Source organism: Poecilia mexicana, unplaced genomic scaffold (genome assembly GCF_051168715.1).
Source record: "Poecilia mexicana isolate PSO_F unplaced genomic scaffold, ASM5116871v1 scaffold_6, whole genome shotgun sequence".
Lineage (NCBI taxonomy): Eukaryota > Metazoa > Chordata > Actinopteri > Cyprinodontiformes > Poeciliidae > Poecilia > Poecilia mexicana.
Genome location: NW_028263375.1, coordinates 16,693,029 through 16,716,638, shown reverse-complemented (window position 1 = coordinate 16,716,638; position 23,610 = coordinate 16,693,029). Strand labels below are relative to the sequence as shown.

The 23,610-nt window shown below is 41.7% G+C and overlaps 1 protein-coding gene across 1 annotated transcript; it reads left to right on the top strand.

Annotated features, from left to right (window-relative positions):
• The first annotated feature begins 265 nt into the window (after positions 1–265).
• polr3b (polymerase (RNA) III (DNA directed) polypeptide B) lies at positions 266–23,186 on the top strand. The gene is made up of 28 exons (XM_014984082.2): positions 266–453; positions 624–656; positions 1,119–1,175; positions 1,272–1,336; positions 1,427–1,502; positions 2,046–2,146; positions 2,226–2,317; positions 2,396–2,513; positions 3,335–3,443; positions 4,029–4,151; positions 6,275–6,391; positions 6,468–6,602; positions 7,666–7,827; positions 8,201–8,401; positions 8,818–8,980; positions 10,114–10,267; positions 10,379–10,453; positions 11,478–11,576; positions 11,685–11,812; positions 14,471–14,680; positions 14,872–15,030; positions 15,634–15,751; positions 15,839–15,981; positions 19,651–19,754; positions 20,770–20,936; positions 21,371–21,484; positions 22,103–22,276; positions 22,859–23,186. Exons 1-28 carry the CDS (start codon positions 382–384, stop codon positions 22,986–22,988), a joined length of 3,399 nt encoding a protein of 1,132 aa, XP_014839568.2. The 5' UTR covers positions 266–381; the 3' UTR covers positions 22,989–23,186.
• Positions 23,187–23,610: the final 424 nt, after the last annotated feature.

The window sequence follows — 23,610 nt, the reverse complement described above, 5'->3', positions numbered from 1 at the left end:
TCTATGATGGTTGTCTATGTTTGTCTATGTGTGTTTTTTATGATATAATGCATAATCATGTAAACTCAAAATACTTTTTTGCGGTGATTGTTGAAACTAATTGCCGAAACGTGTTTCAAACAACTCGTGGCAGAATTTGCGTTTTTGCAACAACGGGGGGCTGCACATTGCAATATGATAAAAGGATAAAACCGGTGGAATTAAAACGTAGAAGAAGAGTTCATTCGAAGCGGAACGCAGTCTTTAGTTCCGCCCACCTCGGAAGGGAAGTTTTAAGAAGTAACACAGTCGGGACGCATGTTGCAGAGACTTCCGATTCTTTGCTCCAGCTCGCATTTATTTCCAGTTTTATGTGCTTACTGGTGAAGAGCAGCGGTACTCATGGAGCTGCTGGGAGGAGAGTTTGGAGACATGACTCCTCAGGAGCTGGCGGCTCCTGTCAACACCGTGGCGGTGAGTTTGAGGACAGTGGGAGAGATGGGTTTCCACCACGAGCAGCAGGAGTGTGTGATGTTACTGGCAGAAAGAAGTCAAATTAGTTCACATCTGAACACGGTGTCAATCAAATATACATGATGAAGTTGAAGAAAATACTTTTCTAATATTTCTGGTTTATTTGACAGGAAAAGTGGAAATTGCTACCAGCCTTCCTGAAGGTAAATCACCACAACAACTGTATTAATACGACTTGGAAGCAATGACTATCTGCAGCCGTTTTAAATATTTTAATATTTAATTATTTAATTTATCTTCATATTTACACAGGCTATTATCTACATAAAAGTTTGAATCTTTTTTCTTTAATTACATTTCATATAATGTTTGATATTTGTCCATTACATGAATGTAAATTAAGTGTCCAGTTTGTGATGTACTACACGTTTTTTCTTGAGCTTTTTTTCTTGAAAAACACGCACCCTGTTCTCTATCCCATTACTTAATGACCTTAGATCTATTCAGTTTAAATGTTAGTACATTATAAAAGTCTCAAATTAGTCAAATCAGTCATTTTGTGTTTTTCTTCTCCTCTTACAGTAATTGACTATGTTATACTTTATTATTGGTAATGGACCAGATTTATTTTTCTGCTCGTCTCCATCATCCCATTTGTTCTGCAGGTGAAAGGTTTGGTGAAGCAACACATCGACTCATTCAACTACTTCATCAATGTTGAGGTAAAATTAAACACAAAATGTTTATGTGTGTATTTATTTTATTGACAGCTGTGTTTATCCCACTCTGAGCTTAATTTGACTGTATTGCTTTTCCAGATTAAGAAAATCATGAAAGCGAATGAGAAAATAACCAGCGATGCTGATCCAATGTGGTACCTGAAGTAAGCCGGGTCCATCCACACGATTCCTGATTCAACCGCTGCGACTTTTAGCTTCAGATCTGATTTTTAAACTAAATAATTTCTGCTCAGGTACCTGAACATCTATGTTGGGATGCCTGATGTCGAGGAGAGCTTCAACGTAACCAGACCGGTTTCTCCTCATGAGGTTAGCACAATATTTAAATTACTAGTTTGTTGACAAATTCTTTAGTAGGATAAAGATATATTTAAAACATTTTTCCTTTTTTTTTTTTTTTTTTTTTTGTGGAGTTTTATCTTTAAAAAGTTGACATGTCATAATCTTGGTGTGCTTTAATTTGTGTGAAATACAAAAGGATTTTAGAAGCTGCCAATGACACTTGAAGAGTTGATTTATGGTAATAAACCACAAAATATGTTTAATTGATTGAGAGATAGCGATCAGGCAGAACAATACAACCACCGACAGGTGAGATCAGTAACCCTGACTGTTTCCTCGTCATTGTCCCTGTTAGTGTTTGGGATAAATTAAGCAGCTGATGAGCGTTTTGTTGTAAAAGTGGATGTGATGGAAGCAGGAGAAAGCCAGAAGAAGCTGAGTGAGTTTGAGAGGAGTCAGATTGTAATAACTATTTCTCCAAAACAGCAGCTGTTGTGAGATTGTTACAAAAAGTGCTGAACAGTTTGAAGGAACTCTTGCTGGTAAACCGTATCCCATGTGTTTGGTCAGTGTCGCCTCAGAGACATGACCTACTCGGCGCCGATCACGGTGGACATCGAGTACACCCGCGGCAGCCAGAGGATCATCCGAAACGCTCTTCCGATTGGGAGGTGTGGGCTCTCTCTTTTCTGTCGCGGATTCGGCATGTTGAAATGTTTTCACGGACGTGTTGGATTCTGCTCTCGTCAGGATGCCGATCATGCTGCGAAGCTCCAACTGCGTTCTCACGGGAAAGACGCCCATGGAGTTCTCCAAGCTCAACGAGTGTCCTTTGGATCCAGGTGCGGCGTCGGCGCGGCCGTGTGGTGGGAACCGAGCTGAACAGAACTGACCGTAGGTTTGCTCCCTTTGCCTCGCAGGAGGTTATTTCATCGTAAAAGGCCAGGAGAAAGTCATCTTGATCCAGGAGCAGCTGTCCAAGAATCGGATCATCGTGGAGCAGGACAGGAAGGGAGCAGTTGGAGCCTCAGTCACCAGGTTAAAAATATACCTGTGCCATCTTGCTAAACAAAAACCTCAGATCAGTACTTGGATTCAAATAAAACTAAAACTGGGTCTGAATACAAAGTTGAATATCATTGAAAAGTGAATCTCATTACACACACAGTGATATATTTCAAGTGTTTATTTCTATAAATTTGGTTGATTATGCCTTAAAGGTATTTATTTTCAGAAAATATAATAAATATAACACAAATCCAATAAAACCTTCACTGTGGTTGAAATAAAGTAAAGCTGCCAAACGGAGTTGGCCACAATTTCTCACATTCAGTAATAAAAGAACTTTATTAGGTTTAGAGGGGATTACTTTTCACATGGGGTAAAGTTGGTTTGGGAAGCTTTATTTCTTCTAATAAATTAAGAAATCTTCACGGTGCCTTTTGTATTTACTCTTCTTTGACAAAAGATGTCAGCAACGTCTTTTCACATCTCTGCAGGTCTGGAGATATGAAAGGAAGAAGCTAAATGTAGAAGTTGTATCATTCCTTGTCCTGAGGTTCTGGTTATTGTTTTTTTTTTGTTGTTTTTTTCATTTATTCAAAGCTAAATTCCTCATTCGTAATCCCACTTTAATGTATTGGGTAATAAAATGAAAACATTGTTATAATTCGGTGTATATGTGATAGGAATTTTACATTTAAGGTTGCTTAAGAGTTTGAGATTTGGACAGCGTAGGCGTATTTGAAATTTCTGTATTTTTGAACGTCTGATTAATTTAACTTTGAGAGCATGATTCATAAAAGCGCCGCCAATGCTCTAAAGCCTAATTTTTATTTTTTATTTTTATTTTATTCCAGCTCCACTCATGAGAAGAAAAGCAGAACCAACATGATCGTGAAGCAAGGCCGCTTCTACCTGAGACACAACACGCTGTCTGAAGACGCTCCCATCGCCATAATATTCAAGGTAAAAATCAGGGTTTTAATGACACCGCTTGTCCAGTAGAGGGTGCTACAATAAAGCCTAATCATTTCTTGAACAAACTGTGGTTGTCACTTCAAGTTATCTTTCAAGCATGTTGTTTTTATGCTTCAAACGAGCCTTTGGCGTTATTAGTCTGTAGTTAAACAGCCTCCAGGCTTTGTGTTGACTGTGAAAATGTCAATGGACAGCTGGTGTCGTGATCTCCAGCCGCCTTCGGGAAAAACCTCCTCAAACATGTCACCTTGTGACACGTTCCACACTCTTGCCGAATCGCTCGTTTATCCTGTGCGACTCTTTCCTCCAGCTCTCCGTCTCGTGTCCGCCGTGGGTTCAGGCGGACCGGTTCCCACAGCCTCACATTTCCATAAGCAAATGTCACACAAACTCCTGACTCCCCAGTTTCACCTCTCAAAGCTTTCCTTCTGGCTCCTTGTTTCAGATGTTATTCAAATTAACAAGGTCTTTCTCTTCTGAGGAAACGTAAAACTCTACATTTTTAAATCCTTCATCAGCACATACCGTTCTCCCCTCTTGCTTTCCTGCCTGCTTTGCACGCGCTCCCTGCAGGGCATGGGCGTAGAGAGCGACCAGGAGATCGTTCAGATGATCGGCACGGAGGAGCACGTCATGGCCAGCTTCGCTCCGAGCCTGGAGGAGTGTCAGAAAGCTCAGATCTTCACACAGACTCAGGTGATTCCTCTACGGTCCCCTGCAAATGCATTCACGCCCACATTCGTGCAGCAGCCATTTTACTTTTTTTTTTACAGTATAATGTTGCATAGTTGTATCTCAGTCAAGTGTATTTGTGGAGCAAATTTAAGTGACAAGGTGCTTCACATAATAAAAATACAAAATTACAGAGTCTTAAAGAAAACATCATACAGTCAACAACAGAGCAAACATTGCATTTTTGATGAAAGTGGCGAAATGTTTTTCACAACTTGAGGAACATTGTTGTTAAGTCGATAAAACATCCATTTTGACTCCTGAGTTCCTCTCATTAGCCTGATCTGAAGATCCAAATATTTTCCCTCTGAAACACAAACACCTGCTGTCTGCTAAAAGAAGATATTCAGTTTTTCATTTGATGAAAGCTTTTTCCCTCCCCCCTCACCCAGTTAAGTAACACTTTTCAGATCCTTTCAGAAGCCCCACGTGTTTTTCTTTAACAGCTAGAGATGAATGCAATCGGCCAATTTGTTTTTCATAAAGATTATGTTGTTAGCGGTTCCTCAGATGCATTGATGAGGGCATGTTTGGATCCTAGCAACCCCTTCGCCTCAGCCCTCATGCTTCTGTGCCTGCCAGCCTCTGTCACGTCTTTTCAGGGCATTCATTGGCTCTTTGTATTGTGCACAATGAGACCTAAATCTATATAATTAAAGGCAGATAAGGCTGAAGGAACAGCGTTATCAGATTATAGGTAATCTGCCTAAACTAAATGTGACTGTAATCTGTTTTTTTTTGTTTTTGTTTTGAGAGATCAGATTCTGGAAAATGGGCAGCAGATTTTATCACATCGTGTTTGATTTCTCTAATTAGACAGTGAATTTTGTTTTAATAAGTCACTTATTATATACTGAGTTGAGAAGCATTGGATTTACTGACCTCTGGCCTTCATTAACCTCCTGAGAGTAACTCAGGTGAGTAAATCTGTGAATTCTTTGATTTATTTTTCTCTACTAGGAGTAGATAAATGTATTTTATAATTCTCAATTATCTTTTCTAGAAAATATAGTCAGATTTGCATACAGATAATTTATCTGCTAATGAGGCCTGTAGAGCTAAAGTGAGCAGATCCGCCACGTTCCAGAGTTCAAGATTTAAGACCAAACTTTGCAGACTTCACTCTGACTTCGAGCATTTGTTGCATGTCTCCCTTCATCTTTTCCACTTTTTAATGTTTAATAAAGAAAAAAGTAATAATAAAACCAATTAAAAACATCATTTTGGATCAAACCAGGGCTGCTCACCTTTGGAAAAAATGCATAACTCAAATGCTAAAAAAGAAAAAAAACTTTCTTTTGGTTTTAGCTTATTCCAGGCTTATTTTACACTCATTCAAGTGTAATATAAACTTTTTCTTTTATTTATTTTTTACAGATGTGACAGTAATCAAAATCAGTATATATATATATATATATATATATATATCACATTTATGTGTTTCAGATCATTTATCAAGTTTTATTCTTTTGAAATAATTTTTTTTTAAAGAAAAATCTGCCCCAGTTGACTCCTGATTAACTGTGACTAACCACACTTGACTCGCCACGTCCAGGCCTGATTACTGCCATTTTTTTTTAATGTGTGCAAAAGGACGATTAAGACCAATATCATTAGCAGTGAGCTCAAAGGCTCATTTAGTAAAATTTGTAAAGGACGGAAAAACGACAGTGTTTTATCTCCAAACTGAAAATCGAGATTTTCACCTAATAAAATACCACCCTAATCCAAATACTTTCAATTTCAGTCAAAATAATCCATTACAGTCAGATTTTAGTTACCGGTATTTTAGGAGAGGAAGTGCAGCCGTTTGCATTGAGTCATTCATTTTGCAGTCGTCCCTCATGTAGAGCAGACATGTGGTGACGGTGGGGGGAAACTACCACCTTTTATCAGGAATAACCTTCAACACAATCTGGGTCAGTATGAGCAGCCGTCTGCTGGGACCAGCAAGGGGTCCTGAAGAACAAGGTGGCAGTTATGGCTTCAGAAAAGAGGAATAAGTTTTTGATTCTTTATAAAAAAAATAAAAAAAAAAGTCCTCATATGATAGCCGACAGCTCCTCTTTCTCCTCTTTGTGCTTCAGGCTCTGAGGTTTCTTGGGAATAAAGTCCGGCGGCAACGGATGTGGGGAGGCCCCAAGAAGACCAAGATGGAGGAGGCCAGAGAGCTCCTCGCCTCTCTCATCCTCACTCATGTTCCTGTATGTAAACGGGACCAAAATGTCGGGTTATTCGTGTCGTTTTGACCAAGTTAACTTTTGTGCGTCTCGTTTTCAGGTGAAAGAGTTTAACTTTCGGGCTAAATGCATTTACCTGGCTGTGATGGTCCGGAGGGTGATCCTGGCTCAAGGCGACAACAAAGTGGACGACAGAGATTATTACGGGAACAAGCGTCTGGAGTTGGCTGGACAGGTGAGACCTCGCTGTGAAACCTGTTCTGCAGGTGGTTTCATTACGCTTCATTAAAGCCTCCGTTTGGGTCGCCAGGTTTTATGCTCGGAGACAAAACCTTCAGCTCCGGAAGGTTCTCCAGCTCCGTTTGGACAACAGCGACTCCCTGTTGACCCTGTTGTTTACGCGCTTCTTAAATGAAAGGTGTTTGTTCCTTTCGATTTCCGGGAAAACAAAACGCTCTTATTAGTAATTGATTTGCGTCTGTGCTTCGGTGTGAATGGATCACAGGGCCGCGCCGGCTCTGATCTTTCACCTGCATCTTTGTTCCCGCCACCTTCCTTTAATAAGCCTTTCATTACGTTTCCTCAGCTCTGTTTTTCTCCCCGTTTTGTTTTCGCACCTCCCTCCCCTTTTGTTTCTGCCTGGCTTTGTCAGGAGGGAGATATGCAGTGGCACCGAAATCCCAACGCTGTGGAAGCATGGGGATTTTTCAGCACCGCGACAATAGAACCGCTGCCTTGACTGGAGCGATTGAGCTAATCCGCGGCCTGGGCTCTGATAATGTAATTACTGCTGTCTTTAGGCCTTTAATTTCACCCCCCTCTCCCAACCTGCTCTGTGTAAGGAGCAGAGATGGGAGGAGGAGGCAGGGCCCTCTTTCAAAAGGAGGCTTACACATCAACGACGCCTGCAATCTCCTCGCTCTCCAATTATGGTTCCCTGACATTCAACTAATTGGCCCGGCTGCGCAATGGAAGCTTAATTTCTTTATTAATTTCAAGCAGCCTGTTTGTTTTGATATATGCTAATGCAAAGGATGTGGTTGGGGGAGCGGGGGGTCGTGGCGAGACGCTGCCTCCGCCTGGCGGAGGAAGACGAGGACCTGGGACGGAGGCCAGGTCGGGGTCATTTCTCAGCCGGCACACCTGGTTATTAAATCTGACGGGAACCTCGATGCTGATGTGATAGAATGACTCTGCTTGTCTGAAGTGATTGTTTTTTACTGCTGATAGCGATTTTTGCAAACGGTTCCAAGACCGTAACGCCAAATAAGACGACTCCCCCCTTCCTCTTCCTCCAGCTGCTGTCTCTGCTGTTTGAGGATCTGTTTAAAAAGTTTAACGCCGAACTGAAGAAGATCGCCGACCAGATCATCCCCAAGCAGCGAGCCGCCCAGTTCGACGTGGTCAAACACATGAGGCAGGATCAGATCACCAACGGCATGGTCAACGCCATCTCCACAGTGAGTTTGGACAAAAACGGAGGGGATGGGCAAAAGTGTTTCATTCTCTGAGATCTTTCTTCACATTTTCAAAGAACAGCAACATTTCCTATGAGTTAGACGATGCTGAAAATCCTGTTTGTTTTTGTTTCATAGTTGCTCTGTGTGAGAAGAGTGACTGTCTTTTTAAGTCCTTACTGCTACTGAACACGGTTAACTTCACATATTATTCACTCAGTAACAGCATCCACACTGAAGAGTGCAACCTGGTGGCACCTCGTACTGTGTTCCCTCTTATTGGAAAATAATCAATTTTGCTTTTTTCAGAGCTAAAAATCGACTTATTCTGCTCATCAGCTGGTTTCTCTGAGTCGTGGTCGTTTCTCGTCATCAGGGGAACTGGTCTCTGAAGAGGTTCAAGATGGACCGTCAGGGCGTCACCCAGGTTCTGTCCCGTCTCTCCTACATTTCGGCTCTGGGGATGATGACCAGGATCTCCTCCCAGTTCGAGAAGACCAGGAAGGTCAGCGGGCCTCGTTCCCTGCAGCCGTCCCAGTGGGGAATGCTGTGTCCGTCCGACACTCCTGAGGGAGAGGTGAGAAAAAAAAATCCATCTGAAAACAACCCAGACATACCTTAACCTCTGACCCCTTTCTCGTCGGAGTACATATAATGCTAATCACCGATTGTTAGCACGGCTAGTTTGTAGCCCAGGATGTCTCTGGGTGTTCTAGCATAAAACATGTTGCTGCAGGCATAACTTTCCCCGTGATCCTGCAAGAATAAGTGGGCATCTACAATGAATTTCAGTCTTCAGATGTCTAAAGGTGGTAGAGGCGTAGTCTAAACCACTTCCTGCTCTCCCTGCTATCGTAAACAAACACGTAAACGGTGGTGTTATCAGGTAGACTTGTAAAGATGAGCTCAGGCACACATTTTAGGTTGTTCTCTGGGTGATCATTTTGGAAATTTTCATTTCTCTCCGTCTTGCTTTGACCTGTGGCTCGGCAGGCCTGCGGTCTGGTGAAGAACCTGGCTCTGATGACGCACATCACCACAGACATGGAGGACGGGCCCATCATCAAACTGGCCTTCAACCTCGGCGTGGAGGACGTCAACTTGCTGTGCGGAGAGGAGCTCTCCTACCCGAGCGTCTTCCTCGTTTTCCTCAACGGTAAAACTTCTGCTGAGAAACTTGCAGGACCAGTGAGCAGGTTCTGAATAAACTCCAGCTGCTGCTGCTGCTGCTGCTTTAGATCCTTTGAAAGAAGCTCTAATCCAGCTGGTTTTAAATGCATTGCCTTTAAAATGAATTAAGTGAATTCCTTCCTGTTTAGTCAGAGGATGTAATTTTGTATTTTGCAGGGACCCTGATAAGTCTTTAATTTCACGGCAGCAGTAGGTGTTATTCTTGTGTCAAAACTTGGCCCTTTAATTACTGTATTTGTTTGTCTCCGCTCTGATAACTTATATTAGCTGCCGTACTGTTTAATTAGTTAGTAGCAGCAGGTGTCAAAGCCCTTCGGATTGTGTTTCCTCACAGAGGCAGAGCACAGTCCCTCCTCTGTTCGCCACTCGTTTGTCTGTCAGAACTGATATGAAGCAACCTCAGCAGGCGACCAGAGCTCTGCTTCCTCGGAGTATGTGGCCATAAAGCTCCTACTTTTCCTCTACAGCTAAAGTTTTTGAGTGAAAGTCATCTCTTTTCTTTCTGCTTTGCTTTTAAGGAAAGCTGACTTCTTTTTTTTTTTTTTTTGTTTTTTTTTTTTTTGTTTTCCTGTGGCGTTTTACCGCCCGGCAAAAACTGTCGAGTCGAGACATTAAAGCGCTTTGTTTTGTTGCAGGACAGTAAATTCATTTCGTTCAAGTTCATGCAATAAATGTAATTTGTTTACATACTAAATAATTGTTAGAAGCTGCTAATCTTGACCAAAATTGTTTTGGTTTTTTTTTCCATAATTGAGCAGCTCTGCTTCTGATAAGACAACCTGAACTTATTTTGTCAGATTACACAGCTATAAAACTAAACTTTCACCAGCTTCCAGAACTTTCACTTGACTGAGACTGTTGCTGCTCAGACAATTACCTCAAATCAGTTGTAAAACCTGAAGACACAATGTTCTGTCTTCCGGTCAAACTGCATATTTAGTTCATTTTGGATGATTTCTGCAAAACCAAAGAAAAGGAACTGGGATTTAAGATTCATGAAGGTTGGGAAGATTCAGCAGGACACTTGGCTAAATACATCAGTTTATCCATAAAGTATCAGATCTGCCGTCCGTTCATCTTTCCGCGTTTCCTCCACAGGTAACATCCTGGGCGTCATCAGAGACCATCGGAAACTGGTCAACACCTTCAGACTGATGCGGAGGGCGGGTTTCATCAATGAATTCGTGTCCATCTCCACCAACATGACCGACCGCTGCGTCTACATCTCGTCTGACGGAGGACGACTCTGCAGGTGCGGGCGCTGTTGAAAAATCAGAACTGTATATCTGTGAAGTTTGTTTTGTTGTCTTTTTTCCATAAAACAGTACATCAGGAGTGAATGTTGTGTTTATTCTCGCCGCAGGCCGTACATCATTGTGAAGAAGGGACAGCCGATGGTAAATAACAAACACATTGAGGATCTGTCTCAGGGCTACAGGTGAGTCAAAGATTAAGACCGCTGCACTGAACCCCTTTGAAAACCTGATGATTATTCCTCCAAATATCGATTTCTGAACTCTTCCCAAGTTAAAACATTACTATTGTTTCTAAATGAACATGAACTTGTCTTCTTTGTGTTATTTGAGGTTTGAAAGCACTGCATCTTTTTTGTTATTTTGACCATTTCTCATTTTCTGCTAATAAATACAACATTTTTGTTTGTTTTTTTCAGAAACATGTCAGTAGTTCATACAATAAAAGAACAACGTTCATTTTACAAAAAACATATACTTATAAAAAGTAAAACAAAAGAAACTGATCATTTTAAGTGGGCTCTCTTTCTCTTCCAGAGCTGCACGTGGCAGCGACTTTAACAATGTATGCAGAGCTCATTTTGAATAAATGTAGTAGTTTGTTCTTCGGTTTCAGGGGACGTTTAGTTGAAAGTTAGAATTTTTTTTTCTTGTTTATTTCTTCTTGTTCTATATATGAAAAAATAACATTTACAGTTTCAGCTTTGGTCAGGACTCTGTGAGAATGGCTCAAAACACTGCTGTCTGAAATGTTATGTTTTTGTTTTGTTTTTTTTACTTTATTGATGTTTTTTTATTTTTTTTACCAACAAGTAGAAATTATAAAAAACACAAATTGGTCTAAGCACTAGACTCTGTGATGTCCCATATCCAAGTCTATAGATGGGTATGGCTTTGCAGTCTGGCATATTTTATTTATATATTTTTTTATCTGTTATGGTAGTAGGGCTGCTTCTTTGACCTCTACATCTTCTTCAAGCCTTCATCTAGAAGTATTCAGTCATTTTGTTGTATTTTGCTTCTAATCTCCAGACTTTTTTCTCTGCAGTTTTGAACTTTTCAGTCCAGGTTCCTCTTCTCTTCTTTCTGGGAGTAAAAACGGGTCATTTTAATATTTATTTTTAAAGTTTTTCCAGTTCTGCATGAAGCTGTAACCTGACACATTAGTGGTTTATCTGATCTGATGAGTCCTGAAACCTTTTAACCCAGAACGTTTGAGGACTTTCTGCACGAAGGCCTTGTGGAGTACCTGGACGTGAACGAGGAGAACGACTGTCAGATCTCCCTTTACGAGCACATGATCAGCAAGTACGTGGAACACAACGGATAAAATGTTTAAAAAAAAGAAAAACAAAACAAAACTCCCATCCTGAGTTGCATCAGTCGCTGCTGCATGTGTTTATTTCCTCTCTCTAGAGAGACGACACACTTGGAGATCGAGCCCTTCACGTTGCTCGGAGTGTGTGCGGGCCTCATTCCCTACCCCCACCACAACCAGTCGCCCAGGAACACATACCAGTGCGCTATGGGCAAGCAGGCCATGGGTAAGAAGACGCCTCTGCTGACCTGGCTGCCTAGAAAAGTTCCTCATTTCATTTAAGCCTTTTTGCAGGTGTGGAGAAGTATGGAGAAAAAAACAAGAGCATAAAAAATCGTTTCCTACTCGTATAGATTTGTTTCCTTGTGTCATTCCTTTTTCCTTGTGTTCTGTACTTCCTTCCTTCCTTCCTTCCTTCCTTCATCATGTCCTTCCTTCATCATGTCCTTCACTCCTTTAATCTTCCTTCATCCCTTAGTCTTTGCTGCCTTAATTTATTTCCTTTTTTCCTTCTATCCTCTTACGTCCCTTATTTTATTCCTCCCTTCTTCCTCGTGTTCTTCCTCACTAATCCCTCCATCCTTTTTCTCTGCCTTCCTTGCTTCATTCATTCTGTCATGCATCCATCAACCTTTTCTTTTTCCTTCCTTCCTTACTCTTTTTGCCTACATGTCCATCTTTCTTTCCTTCTTTTCCTCGTTGTGTTTTCTTTCTTGTCCTGTCTTTCTACACCTTCCTTGTGTTCTCTACTTCCTCCCATTAGTCGTTTCTTCCTTCTTTCCTTCCTTGCTTCCTTCCCTTCTTCATTCTGCCATTTTTCTGTCAGCCTTTCTCTCTTTCCTTCCTTCCTGCCTTCTTTCCTTCTATTCTACTTTCCTCCCTTCCTTGTTTCTTTTCCTTCCTTTTGTAACTCGGTTTCGGTCGGGAACGTCTGGATCTTCTACCTAGAAATGTTTAAGATCCCCGCTGGTCTCGTTCGGCTGCAGAGACTCTCGATGACGTTATTTAAATTTTCCATGAACGTTATTCCCTTACGTCTGAAAATTTTTAGGTTTTGTTTGCCTGAGTTGAAAATAAAACGCACAAAAAGGACATTAGAATAACAAGCAGTGTGGATACAAGCAGCCCGCTGGTTCTTCTCCCCCAAAACTCGTCTCCTGCAGCACTTCTTGTCAGAATACATTTGTATGTGTGATTGAGTGTTTGTCGAATGTGTGCGCGTGTGTGTCGGTCAGAGTGTGTATGCACGCGGACATCAAACAGGGGGCGCTTGCGTAGGTTCTCCATTGTGCTGTGTGTGTGGAGGCCCTTTCCCTGCCAGTCACCCAGAGTGTCATTAGCAATTCATTGTGTCTGCTCAGTCTGAGCTCGGGGGGTCAGTGTGCTCAGCTGCAAAGGCCCACAGAGTGCGCACCCAAAGCTCCTTGGTAACCAGAACTTCCCCGAACGGGTCGGCTAGCGTCCGTCAGAGCCGGAGTCACATCCCTCCTCTTCCTCGCTGCTCCACCTCCGTTCATCCATCCCTGCCCTTCCCCCTATCCTTACAAAAACACTGACTGGAACTATATTTGGCCCAATATCCTCTGTGTTGTCTGTTTTGTATGGACAGCCCTTTACATGTGCAAATCTGGTTGTGTGGCCTGAGCCTATTATCACAGACTCTGTGCTTGTAGGCTGATTGTGCAGTAATAGCATCTGACAAATGTCAAGGCTTCCAGGGAGGCCAGGCTTTACGCCATAACTCTCCCTGTGAGCTCTTTGGACGCAGAGTGAGGCAGGAGGACCGAAGGGCCGCCACTCTGTGGAAACGCGTTATACCTGCACCTCTTTATACTCCGAGGAGCCAAATTAAGATTTCTCAGGCTATTTGAAGATTTGTTTCTAGAAAAATGTGTATTTTAAATTAGATATTTTCCAGCTCTGATTAAGGATGGAAAAATAATCATGTTTGCAAACACCATTGTCTAAAAGTTGGAAACATCCATCTATCCATTCGTCCAAATCCATCCATCCATCGGTCCTGACTTCCATCCATTTAGCCATCCTCCTGTCGATGCATCAGTCTTTCAAGGCAGGAATCAAACCATCTCTTCGTCCACCTGGAAGTCCGTGCATCCATTCATTTATTCCTACGTTCATCTCTGCATCCGTCTGCCATTGTATCAGTCCATCCACCCGTTCCCTGGTCTATCTGTCCGTCTGTTCAGCTGTTAATTTATGCACCCATGTCTTCATCCATCCGTGCATGCATCTGTCCACGTGACTACTGCTGAAACAATTGGATTAATCAATTATTGACATAATCATCAACTAATTTAGTAAATGATTAATCGTTAACTGGAGTATACGGACTCTAAAATGGTAATTTGTTGAATAAAACATCATATTCAAAGCAATCATAAAGCCAAAACTGTATAAAAGTTATTTTAAGACAAAAATATTTGTCTGTAAATACTCATTAAGTTGTTTAGTTTTAGCATCGCTTGGTTCAAATTTACTAAAGGAATACTATGCTTTTGCTTTTTGTTGAATGAAATGTTTAGGTTCTTTATTTTAAAAAAAAAATTATTGTTTACTTGCATCTTATAATGTCTTTCTAATATTGCATAAAAAAGGTTTATGTGGTTTAAATAAAAAATGTTCCAATGTGTTTATCTGATTAATCAACTAATTATGTGGATAATCAATAGAAAGTTGCACATCCGTGTGCCTCTCAGGACGACACAAGCAGGACTGTGCAGGAACCCTGAACTGCTGATGAAGATTACATTAAGCTACGAAAATGATCTCACTCCTCTGCAGCCATGAAGACACGATGCACTAAATGATCCTGGAGTAAATATTCAGCTTTCTAATCTGGTTTTCTGCTGTCGCCTCCTGTCAGGAACTATTGGCTACAACCAGAGGAACCGCATCGACACTCTGATGTACCTGCTGGCCTATCCTCAGAGGCCGATGGTCAAAACCAAAACCATCGAGCTGATCGACTTTGAGAAGCTGCCGGCGGGTCAGAACGCCACCGTGGCCGTGATGAGTTACAGCGGCTATGACATCGAGGACGCTCTGGTCCTCAACAAAGCCTCGCTGGACAGAGGTGAGACTCTGCTGCTCTTGATCTGCCTTGTAATCCACAAATGTCCAAGAGCTTTTCCTCAATCTGAGGTTAACTCAACATTTTAGACTATATATATATATATATATATATATATATATATATATATATATATATATATATATATATATATATATATATATATATATATATATATATATTTCTCCTCTCAGGATTTGGTCGCTGCCTTGTCTACAAAAACACAAAGTGCATTCTGAGGCGTTACACCAACCAGACCTTTGACAAGGTGATGGGGCCCATGCTGGACGCTGCTACCCGCAAACCAATATGGAAGCACAACATCTTGGACGCCGACGGCATCTGTTCCCCCGGTGAGGACCCGCCGCTTCTTCTCAGTATCTCAGTATTACTTATGCAAATATAGTTAATGGTGCAACACGATAGAGACGTACAAATCTTTGAAATGCAGAGATGATGATAGTTTTAATTAATTTTTTCTTTAAAGAGTTTAGGAGACGTTGGAGGAAGAAATGAAAATTAATTAGGCTTTGTGTAATTCAATTTAGATTAATTACACTGTATGGAGCACCACTTGAATGTATTTGAGTTAAATAGAGAAATATATTCAATAAAAAAGTTGTATGCTGAACTCAATTGCTGTTAAGGTTGAGTTATTTAAATAAGTGCCTCAAACCACGGGTCCAGAAGTTTACATGCAGTTATTACTGACATAAAATTTCTATCAATTCTGTTCAGTTTTGAATAATTAAATAGTCAATTTAGTGTTTTTAAGTATTAATATACAGTTGGTACACTTTGTGTAACGACTCATAACATCGGCTATGTGTCTGTGCAACAAATCAAACTAACCGTTCAAGATAACAAAATCGTTGCCAATATTTTAGCACAAGTAATTAATAATTGTTGCAGCCTTAGGACGCTGACCTGATGCTGATTTATTCTGTGACGCTCAGGTGAGAAGGTGGAGAACAAGCAGGTGCTGGTGAACAAATCAATGCCGACCGTCACCCAGACGCCACTGGAGGGCAGCGCCCAGCCGGGTCAGCCACAGTACCGAGACGTTCCCATCAGGTGAGGCCCCGCAAGGCTCTTCTGCCCTTCAGTTCAGCTTCTGCGAGAAGCAGAAGAATCATGGCGCTTCTGTCTGCCTGCCTGCAGCTACAAGGGCTCAACAGACTCGTACATCGAGAAGGTCATGATCTCGTCCAACGCCGAAGACGCCTTCCTCATCAAGATCCTCCTGAGGCAGACGAGGAGACCAGAGATAGGAGACAAATTCAGCAGTCGACACGGGCAGAAAGGTTAACGCACGGCACATTTCAGTCCTGGACGAGAACAAATGTTGGTCGTCCTCCTCAGGAGCGATTATTGGGTCCATCCATCTGGAAACATGAATTGATCAACTGAGCTGTAAAGTCAGAACATTATTTTGTTTTGTTTTGCTTTGTTTTTCTAACTAAAATGTGGAAGGCGTTTCAGTTCAGCTGTACAAAGACAAAAATGCTCTGAAATCTCAATGAATCTGCCTATCTAATGTCCTGCAGTTTTTAGATGCATCCCTGCTTCTGTACACCTGAACCCAATGAATGGAAGATCCTGACGAGCCGTTTGATTCACGTGTGTTAGAGAATCCAGACATGACAAACTTGCACGGACTGGAGTTGGGAACCCTGGATCTAGAACACTCAGATTTAGGAGACTGGCAAACTTAAAAAATAAACAAAAATAAATTCAGCAGTTGACATGAGCATGAATGTAATAAATGTTTAAGAAAAATGTTTTTATGGGTGAAGAAAAGCTGCAGGTCATCTCTGCCGAGGAGAGCTTGTTGAGTCAACTCCCAGTGGCCGTTTCCGTCACTTCCCCCGTCCTCATCTTTCAAGAGCTCTTTTCAATTAATTGGCTCTTTGTCCTGTGCCAGACTATGCAAATTTATTACACCCTGCAGTATTCTGGTTTTGAGGGGGGGGGAGTGTTTACAACCGTCATTGTTTTGCAGCACCTACCCTATAGAGGGCCTGTATGATGTTTTAATCAGAAAGCTAACTGGCGCCATGCATAATTTACTCTCTTCATTAGTGCGGTGGGCGCTGGGCGGTCAGCTCGGGGCGGGACAATGTCCTCCGTCCCTCATAATGACGAAGACAGGGGTCGCCGTGGGGTTAGCTGCAGGAGGAATGGGGTGAAACGTCCAGATGTGTAACCGCGAACAGCTGGGCTTCACTTGCGGCTCCACTCAGATCCGTTATCTGCTTTGGAGTCTGACGTGAACCAACAGCTGGACTAAATATCAACACCGATGGGTCAGAGATGCTCCGACCGATCCGCTAATGACTGGAAAAATGGTTCCCAGTGTAACGGATGCACCATAAATAACAATTAAACCCAATAAATCTTGTACTTTGGTGCACTTTTTGAGCTTAAAATATAGAAATAAAGGTTAAAAGTATTTGTTTTGTTGCGTAAAAGGGGATCATTGTCTACAGATCAAGGATGCCAGAGTGGAAAAGGCTGTCTGAAAGAAAATACTTTAAGTTATCAAACTGTATTTAATGAAAATGGAGGGATATTTACTTACATTACATGCTTTTGTCTTTGATTTGCTAGAGGTTTAACATGTTTATAGTTTAATAAGTTAAACATAAATGGGCAAAAATTTAAGAAAAATAAATGTTCAGCTCTTTTTAGCCTCAAAACATCTTTATGTCTGGGGTTTAGCTTGTTTTTATTTGCGTTACAGAGCAAAAAGCTTTTTAAATCTAAATGTCTTGGTCCTTTAAGGTGACAGACTGTTTAACCAGAGATGCACAAGTTCATCTGCTGGACAGTTTTTCCTTGGATCTGCTCTGATTTCTTTTAATTGCAGCTCAAATGGTGAAATACTATTTTAAAAAATAAATAAAAATCCCTGATTATAAAATTAATGAACTGATCTCTGAATGCATCAACGAACAGCAGAGTTTAATAAAAACCAGCCGACTGATTAAAGACACATATGACTTGATGGATAAATTGGGATAATTTCTTCATTCGCTGTTTGACTCAAAATTATTAAAGCAAACTTATTTTTCTCTCCTTGTTCCAGTCGTCAGATTGGAGATAAACTGAGCAGGTCAGACCTCAAATAAAATGGAAAATTGGTATCGGCCCCTGATCAGTGCATCGATTATTTTAATAGAACCTTTTAGGAGATTTTAAATAAACTCTGAGACTAATTTAATTGGAAGTGAATTTAGTTTTCAGTGTTTGCTACTCCTACATCCCGGTCAGCAGAAGAGGTTAATTATTTACCAGTCTCTCTCACACACACACACACACACACACACACACACACACACACACACACACACACACACACACACACAGACACTGTGGAGGAGGTGCAGGGTTGTCGGTATTGGGGGCCCATTGTGCGAGGCGTCAGTGCGGAGCTGTATGAGCCGTGATGGAGGGTCCCGGGCTCTTGCTGTTGTCTTCCTTTTCTCTACTGATTTCATGCCTCCTTTATCATTCACTTTCACACAAAACAAACAACACCAAAGATGTCTGCCATTATAACCAGTCCGTGTGTGAGAGACTTTTTCACATCTTTCCTCACTGATCCTGATTTTTCTATTTTTTTTATTTTGCTCCTGGTCCCTTTTTTCTTTCTTCCTTTTGATTTTCTCTCTTTTCACCGTCTTCCTGCTGTTGGACGACTTTCCACCAGCTTGCCGCACTTGTTCCCGCTCCACATCCTGTTGCCACATCCTGCCCAGCATCAGCAGTCAGTCGACTCGCTCCGGTTAATAACACATTTTTCCCACGTGCATCGCCTCAGTTTCTGCTCTCCAGTTGATCCCCTCCACTTCCTCCCAGTTAAACTGAAAGTCATGGATGTGTAATCCTGCTCTCGCCGTCCAGCTAAGCACCTTTCTCCACTTCCTGCCTCAGCTTCTCTTTCTCCATCTCTCTTTTTTTTTGGTTTTTCATTTGCAAATGGGGCAACAATCTGTTTGCCCTGGCCGGGGAAGAGTGCTTCGGCCCCCTCAGCAAACATTTGCCCTTGCACTTAAACCCCTGGAGACCAGGGAGCTCGTCCCCACATCAGGCGAGTCAAAAGAAGACCTTGTCTGTCCACATGACTATGGAAATGTCAGTCTCTGCTGGGGTTCCTCGCAGCGAATTTACCAAACCGAACTGTTTTCTCTGTAAAATATCGAAGTTTGCGGATAAAATGTCCAACCAGTTTGGCTTTACCTTGAAAATAAATCAGTTTTATTCAGATTCGCTATGATGTCTTACAGCGATAGAAAAACTAAATAGTGGTCTCAAACTTACAAACTGCACTGTGGGGATTTACATTTAGGCTTTTATGATCTAGTCCTGAAGGACGGGGCTAAATGTGATTAGTTTTAATTCAGATCTGATCTGTTAAAATGCCTAAAAAATTAAATAAAAAAAACAGCCAGAAAGTTTGGCAGATGCTTTCTACTAGATATTTTTGTTCTATTTTATTAAAAATATGAAAACTCAACACACAGACTATTGATTGTAAACAAAGCAAACATAAAATCCAGATTGATGGGGGGAAAAAAGTACGATTAAAAGACTGATAATTTTTGACAAACTGTTTTTTTGGGAAGGGATGGGGATCCAAAAACAAGGCTTCGACTTATGTCTGTTCTTTATATGTGTTCATCTACATACAATTATAGATAAATTAGTTAAAAAGAATGTCTGAACAAACATTAACAATAAGAATTTATCACTGACTCAAAAAAAAAAAGTTTTAAAAGTTTCATAAAACTAAAAGTGGAAAGTTATTGTAGAAAAAATAAAACCTTCATAAAAGCAAGGAGCTCATTTTTGTCTGCCAACTCAAAATAAACTGAACAAAAGTATTAATTCAGAGCCTCTCAAAGTGCGTTTGAGTCGGAGTCTTCCTGTCTTTCTTGGCGCTGGTTGATCGGCCTCTGCGTGTGTTTCAGGTGTGTGTGGCCTCATCGTCCCTCAGGAGGACATGCCGTTCTGTGACACTGGGATCTGTCCGGACATCATCATGAATCCCCACGGATATCCGTCCAGAATGACGGTACGACGCCTGCTGCTGCTGGACCTGTGTGCTTTGTTCCATGTTTTTATTTTAGTTTGATATTTAACAATGGGATTCATTTATTTTGATTATTTTCTTTCTTTACAGTGAGTAAAACGGGTTCATCCCTAACGCATAGATTCATGCTTAATGTGCATTTTTAAGTGGATTGTTTTTTTCTAAAACAATGACTCAAATAATTTTTTTTTTTTTTTTTTTTTTTTTGCTGGTTTTCTTTCTCATGTTAAACTAAACGTGTTTGTTCGACAGCTGACTCCTGACCCGCGGTTGATATTTTTTTTGTAGTTCGGACCTGGAAGTTTAAACCTCTGTGTTGCCTCTCCTGAGACAAAGCCCTCATTATCTGGGCTCCTCTGCTCTCCGGTTTATCGTTGGCTTCCAGAGCACACGTCCATTCACGGCGTTAAGCAGCAATCTCGCTCTTTACAAACAGATATTTGTTGCTGCGGAAACGGTGCCAGCGACGCCGCCGCCTCTGGCAGCGTGTGGAAGTTGTTTTTGTTTAGTTTTTTTTTAATCAAACACGCCCAGCACATCAGAACTGAAGAGCAGGACAGACTGTGGACAACGTGAAGACTTGTCTTGTCCTCTTCTCTGGCTGCTGTAAAAGCCCGATGGATCTTTACTGCTGAAGTTGTGTGTGTGTGTTTGCATGTGTGTGCGCGTGTGTGTGTGTGTTTGCTGGGTGTCGTTGCCTCGGAGAAGGCTCAGTAATGTTTGGCTCCGGAGGATGTTTCTGTGGCCTGAGAGTGATACGAGGGTAGGTGTTTGCCTTTATGTGGCGGGGTCAGGGGTCTTCGGGGTGCAGCCTCACAGGAATTGTTGGAGTCGGTCATCCTTGGACGGATGTCCTCTCCCTGAGCGGAGAGGGGGGTGGCGACATGTGTAATCTAATTTCACCCACAATAATCAACACTTTGTGTCAGAGGCTGATAAATCCTCAAAAATATCCAACTTCTGATCAGAGTTTTGTGTCCTCTCCGTGTTTGATCAGGTTGGAAAGTTGATCGAGCTGCTTGCTGGGAAGGCGGGGGTCCTGGACGGACGGTTTCACTACGGGACGGCCTTCGGAGGCAGCAAAGTGAAGGATGTGTGCGAGGATCTGATCCGATACGGATACAACTACCAGGGCAAGGACTACGTCACCTCAGGAATCACCGGGTAACTTAAAGAGGTTTATGCAAACGTTAAAGCTGCTCAGGACAAAACACTGAGACGTTTACGTTCCCCCTTCATGATCGCTACTTTGGGTCATTTAAACTTTTCTAGTGGAACGACTCTAAAACATAACTTCAGTGAATAAAAAAACTAAAATTAACTGCACAAGTTTGAATGTGTTGAAGAATTTCTCTTAACCACACAGGGTCAAATATATACAAACACCCCCATTAATATTTGATGAAATTTCACCCCAGCAAAATTGGATCATCAGGTTTCTGATTATTTGAAAAAAATGTATTTACTTATTAAAGAATTCAGCTGCATGAACGGACTCACAAATCTAAATTTTTTTGACTCACTCTAAAGAAATATTTTTATGCTATTAAACTTTTCTGTCTTGGCTCCAATCATGTGTTTCTGCCTTTTGTCCTCAGAGAACCTCTGGAGGCGTACATCTACTTCGGACCGGTCTACTACCAGAAGCTGAAGCACATGGTTCTGGACAAGATGCACGCCAGAGCTCGAGGGCCCAGAGCTGTTCTCACCAGGTGAAAACAGGGGAAAAAAAACTAAAATCTCTGAGATAACATACCAAGGATGCACGAGTGTAAGGAAGAAATTTGCAATATTTGTTACATTTTCAGCTGGTGCGGTTTGTTTTCACAAAGCACTGTGTCGAACAAACCAAACTAATTTTTCCCCCCATGAAGGAAACGACACGAAAACCTTAGAAGAAGACAGGAGCGCAACTTCCTTCTTAACAAAATGTAAACAAAAGCGGAGTAGTGTCACCTTTTTATGGTTGTAGGATCTCTCTCTCTCGTCTTTCACCTGCCAGCATTAGACTCTCACATTTGTTTTGGCTGCACTTACCCAGAATGCCCTGCGCAATTCTTCGCTTCCTGTTCTCAGAGTGATCTCCAGTCTCCATACGGACACAAACCCCGCTTGAGTTCACTTCAACAGAACCGAGAGATTGACTTTTAGGTGGACCAGAGTTTGCTTCTTTTTTTTTTTAGTCTTCACCAGACTTCGATTGCGTGTTCACACCTTCTAGGCAAACGAACTAGAGTTCGACTAAAGCGGACGACAAAGGGTTGGTCAGGATTGCATGAATGATCTTTCGCTGAACACGTTTGCTTTAATCTCTTCTCTCCCACCAACAGGCAGCCGACCGAGGGTCGGTCCAGGGACGGAGGTCTGCGACTGGGAGAGATGGAGCGCGATTGCTTGATTGGCTACGGAGCGAGCATGTTGCTGCTGGAGCGTCTGATGATCTCCAGCGACGCCTTCGAGGTGGACGTGTGCGGACAGTGTGGCCTGCTGGGATACTCTGGATGGTGAGTCGTGGCCACAGATCTCGGCGCTTCAACAGCTTAAAACGCGAGTCGTTTCGTGAAGGTTTCAGAGATGAAGTTCGGGGCAGATCTCAAGGAAGGCTGTGTGTGAACAAGACTGAGTTTGAGCTGATAGGGGTGTTTACGTTGTTCACATTAGAAAAAAAAAATGCAGTGGCAACCAGCTTGGCTACAGCGACCAAACTGCAGATGATAAAATGATCAGACACAGACGAGCAGAGGTCAATCCTGACAGACATCAGGAAACAGTTTTATCCAAAGGTCAGTCTGGTTAAGATCTGCTACCACCCTGTCAGATTCATTGAGTTAGCTTTTGGAAAATGACTCTTTATTAAGGGTCCTAACGCACTGCAGCAAATATTTACACTAAAATCAGCAACAGAAGAAGAAAGATTTACCCATAAACCTCCAGTAGAAGCTTAAAGTGGAAATAAACCCTAAATGAACTATTCTTTCCTATTAAAGTGTCTAGATTAATTATTGGGGTTCTATCTTTGTTTCTGTGCAGATTCTGACATTTATGGTGAAAACATTTTTTTTTCTGCGTCTGTTTCTGGTCTCCAGGTGTCACTACTGTAAGTCTTCCTGCCACGTTTCGTCGCTGAGGATCCCGTACGCCTGCAAGCTGCTGTTCCAGGAGCTGCAGTCCATGAACATCATCCCTCGCCTCAAGCTGTCGCGCTACAACGAGTGAGCGGAGGCAGGGACAGAAACGCAGGCAGAGTGAGTGAAAGCTGCAGACGCTGGAGTAGATTTGATGAGGGGAGAAAGAGACGTTGAAGTTTATGAAGTTCAAATGCACAGTTTGGACGTTTTCAGTTATGTTATTGCCTCATCGGTATCTGCGTTGTTTGTGTACATAATAAATGCAAAAACAAATGTTTCTCAGTCATCTTGTGTGTGTTGCTTAATTTACTTAATCTGCATTTCTTTACAAATACTAAGACTCCACCATAAACTGGATCCCTTATGTTTCTCCTGTCTCTCTATTAATGGGTAAATGCCATTTCTAATCAATAATATCGCCTAATATTCAAACGTCAGAGATTTTTGAAAGTATTTAAATTGTTAAATGCTGTCCCCTTCCTAAAATAATGACCTATGTAATGTTTTTTTTTCTTTGCCCAAAGTTATTTCTTAGGCTGTTGTCTTAGAGATGACAAAGTGTTTCTTTGCTCTTCAGATGATTGAAACTGTTATAGACCAGAAAGACCCAACATTCATTCAGAAAGTGGATTTCTGATTAAATGTGGAACCTTTCTAACCCTTAACGATTGTCAAAAATTTTTCAAACCACTGTGTAGTTAAGAGAAACG

Coding starts and splice junctions, on each gene's coding strand:
- polr3b (XM_014984082.2), top strand. CDS start 382: ATGGAGCTGCTGGGAGGAGAGTTTGGAGACATGACTCCTCAGGAGCTG. Junction 2,147..2,225: donor AACGCTCTTCCGATTGGGAG/GTGTGGGCTCTC, acceptor TGCTCTCGTCAG/GATGCCGATCATGCTGCGAA. Junction 6,603..7,665: donor GTCTGGAGTTGGCTGGACAG/GTGAGACCTCGC, acceptor CTCTTCCTCCAG/CTGCTGTCTCTGCTGTTTGA.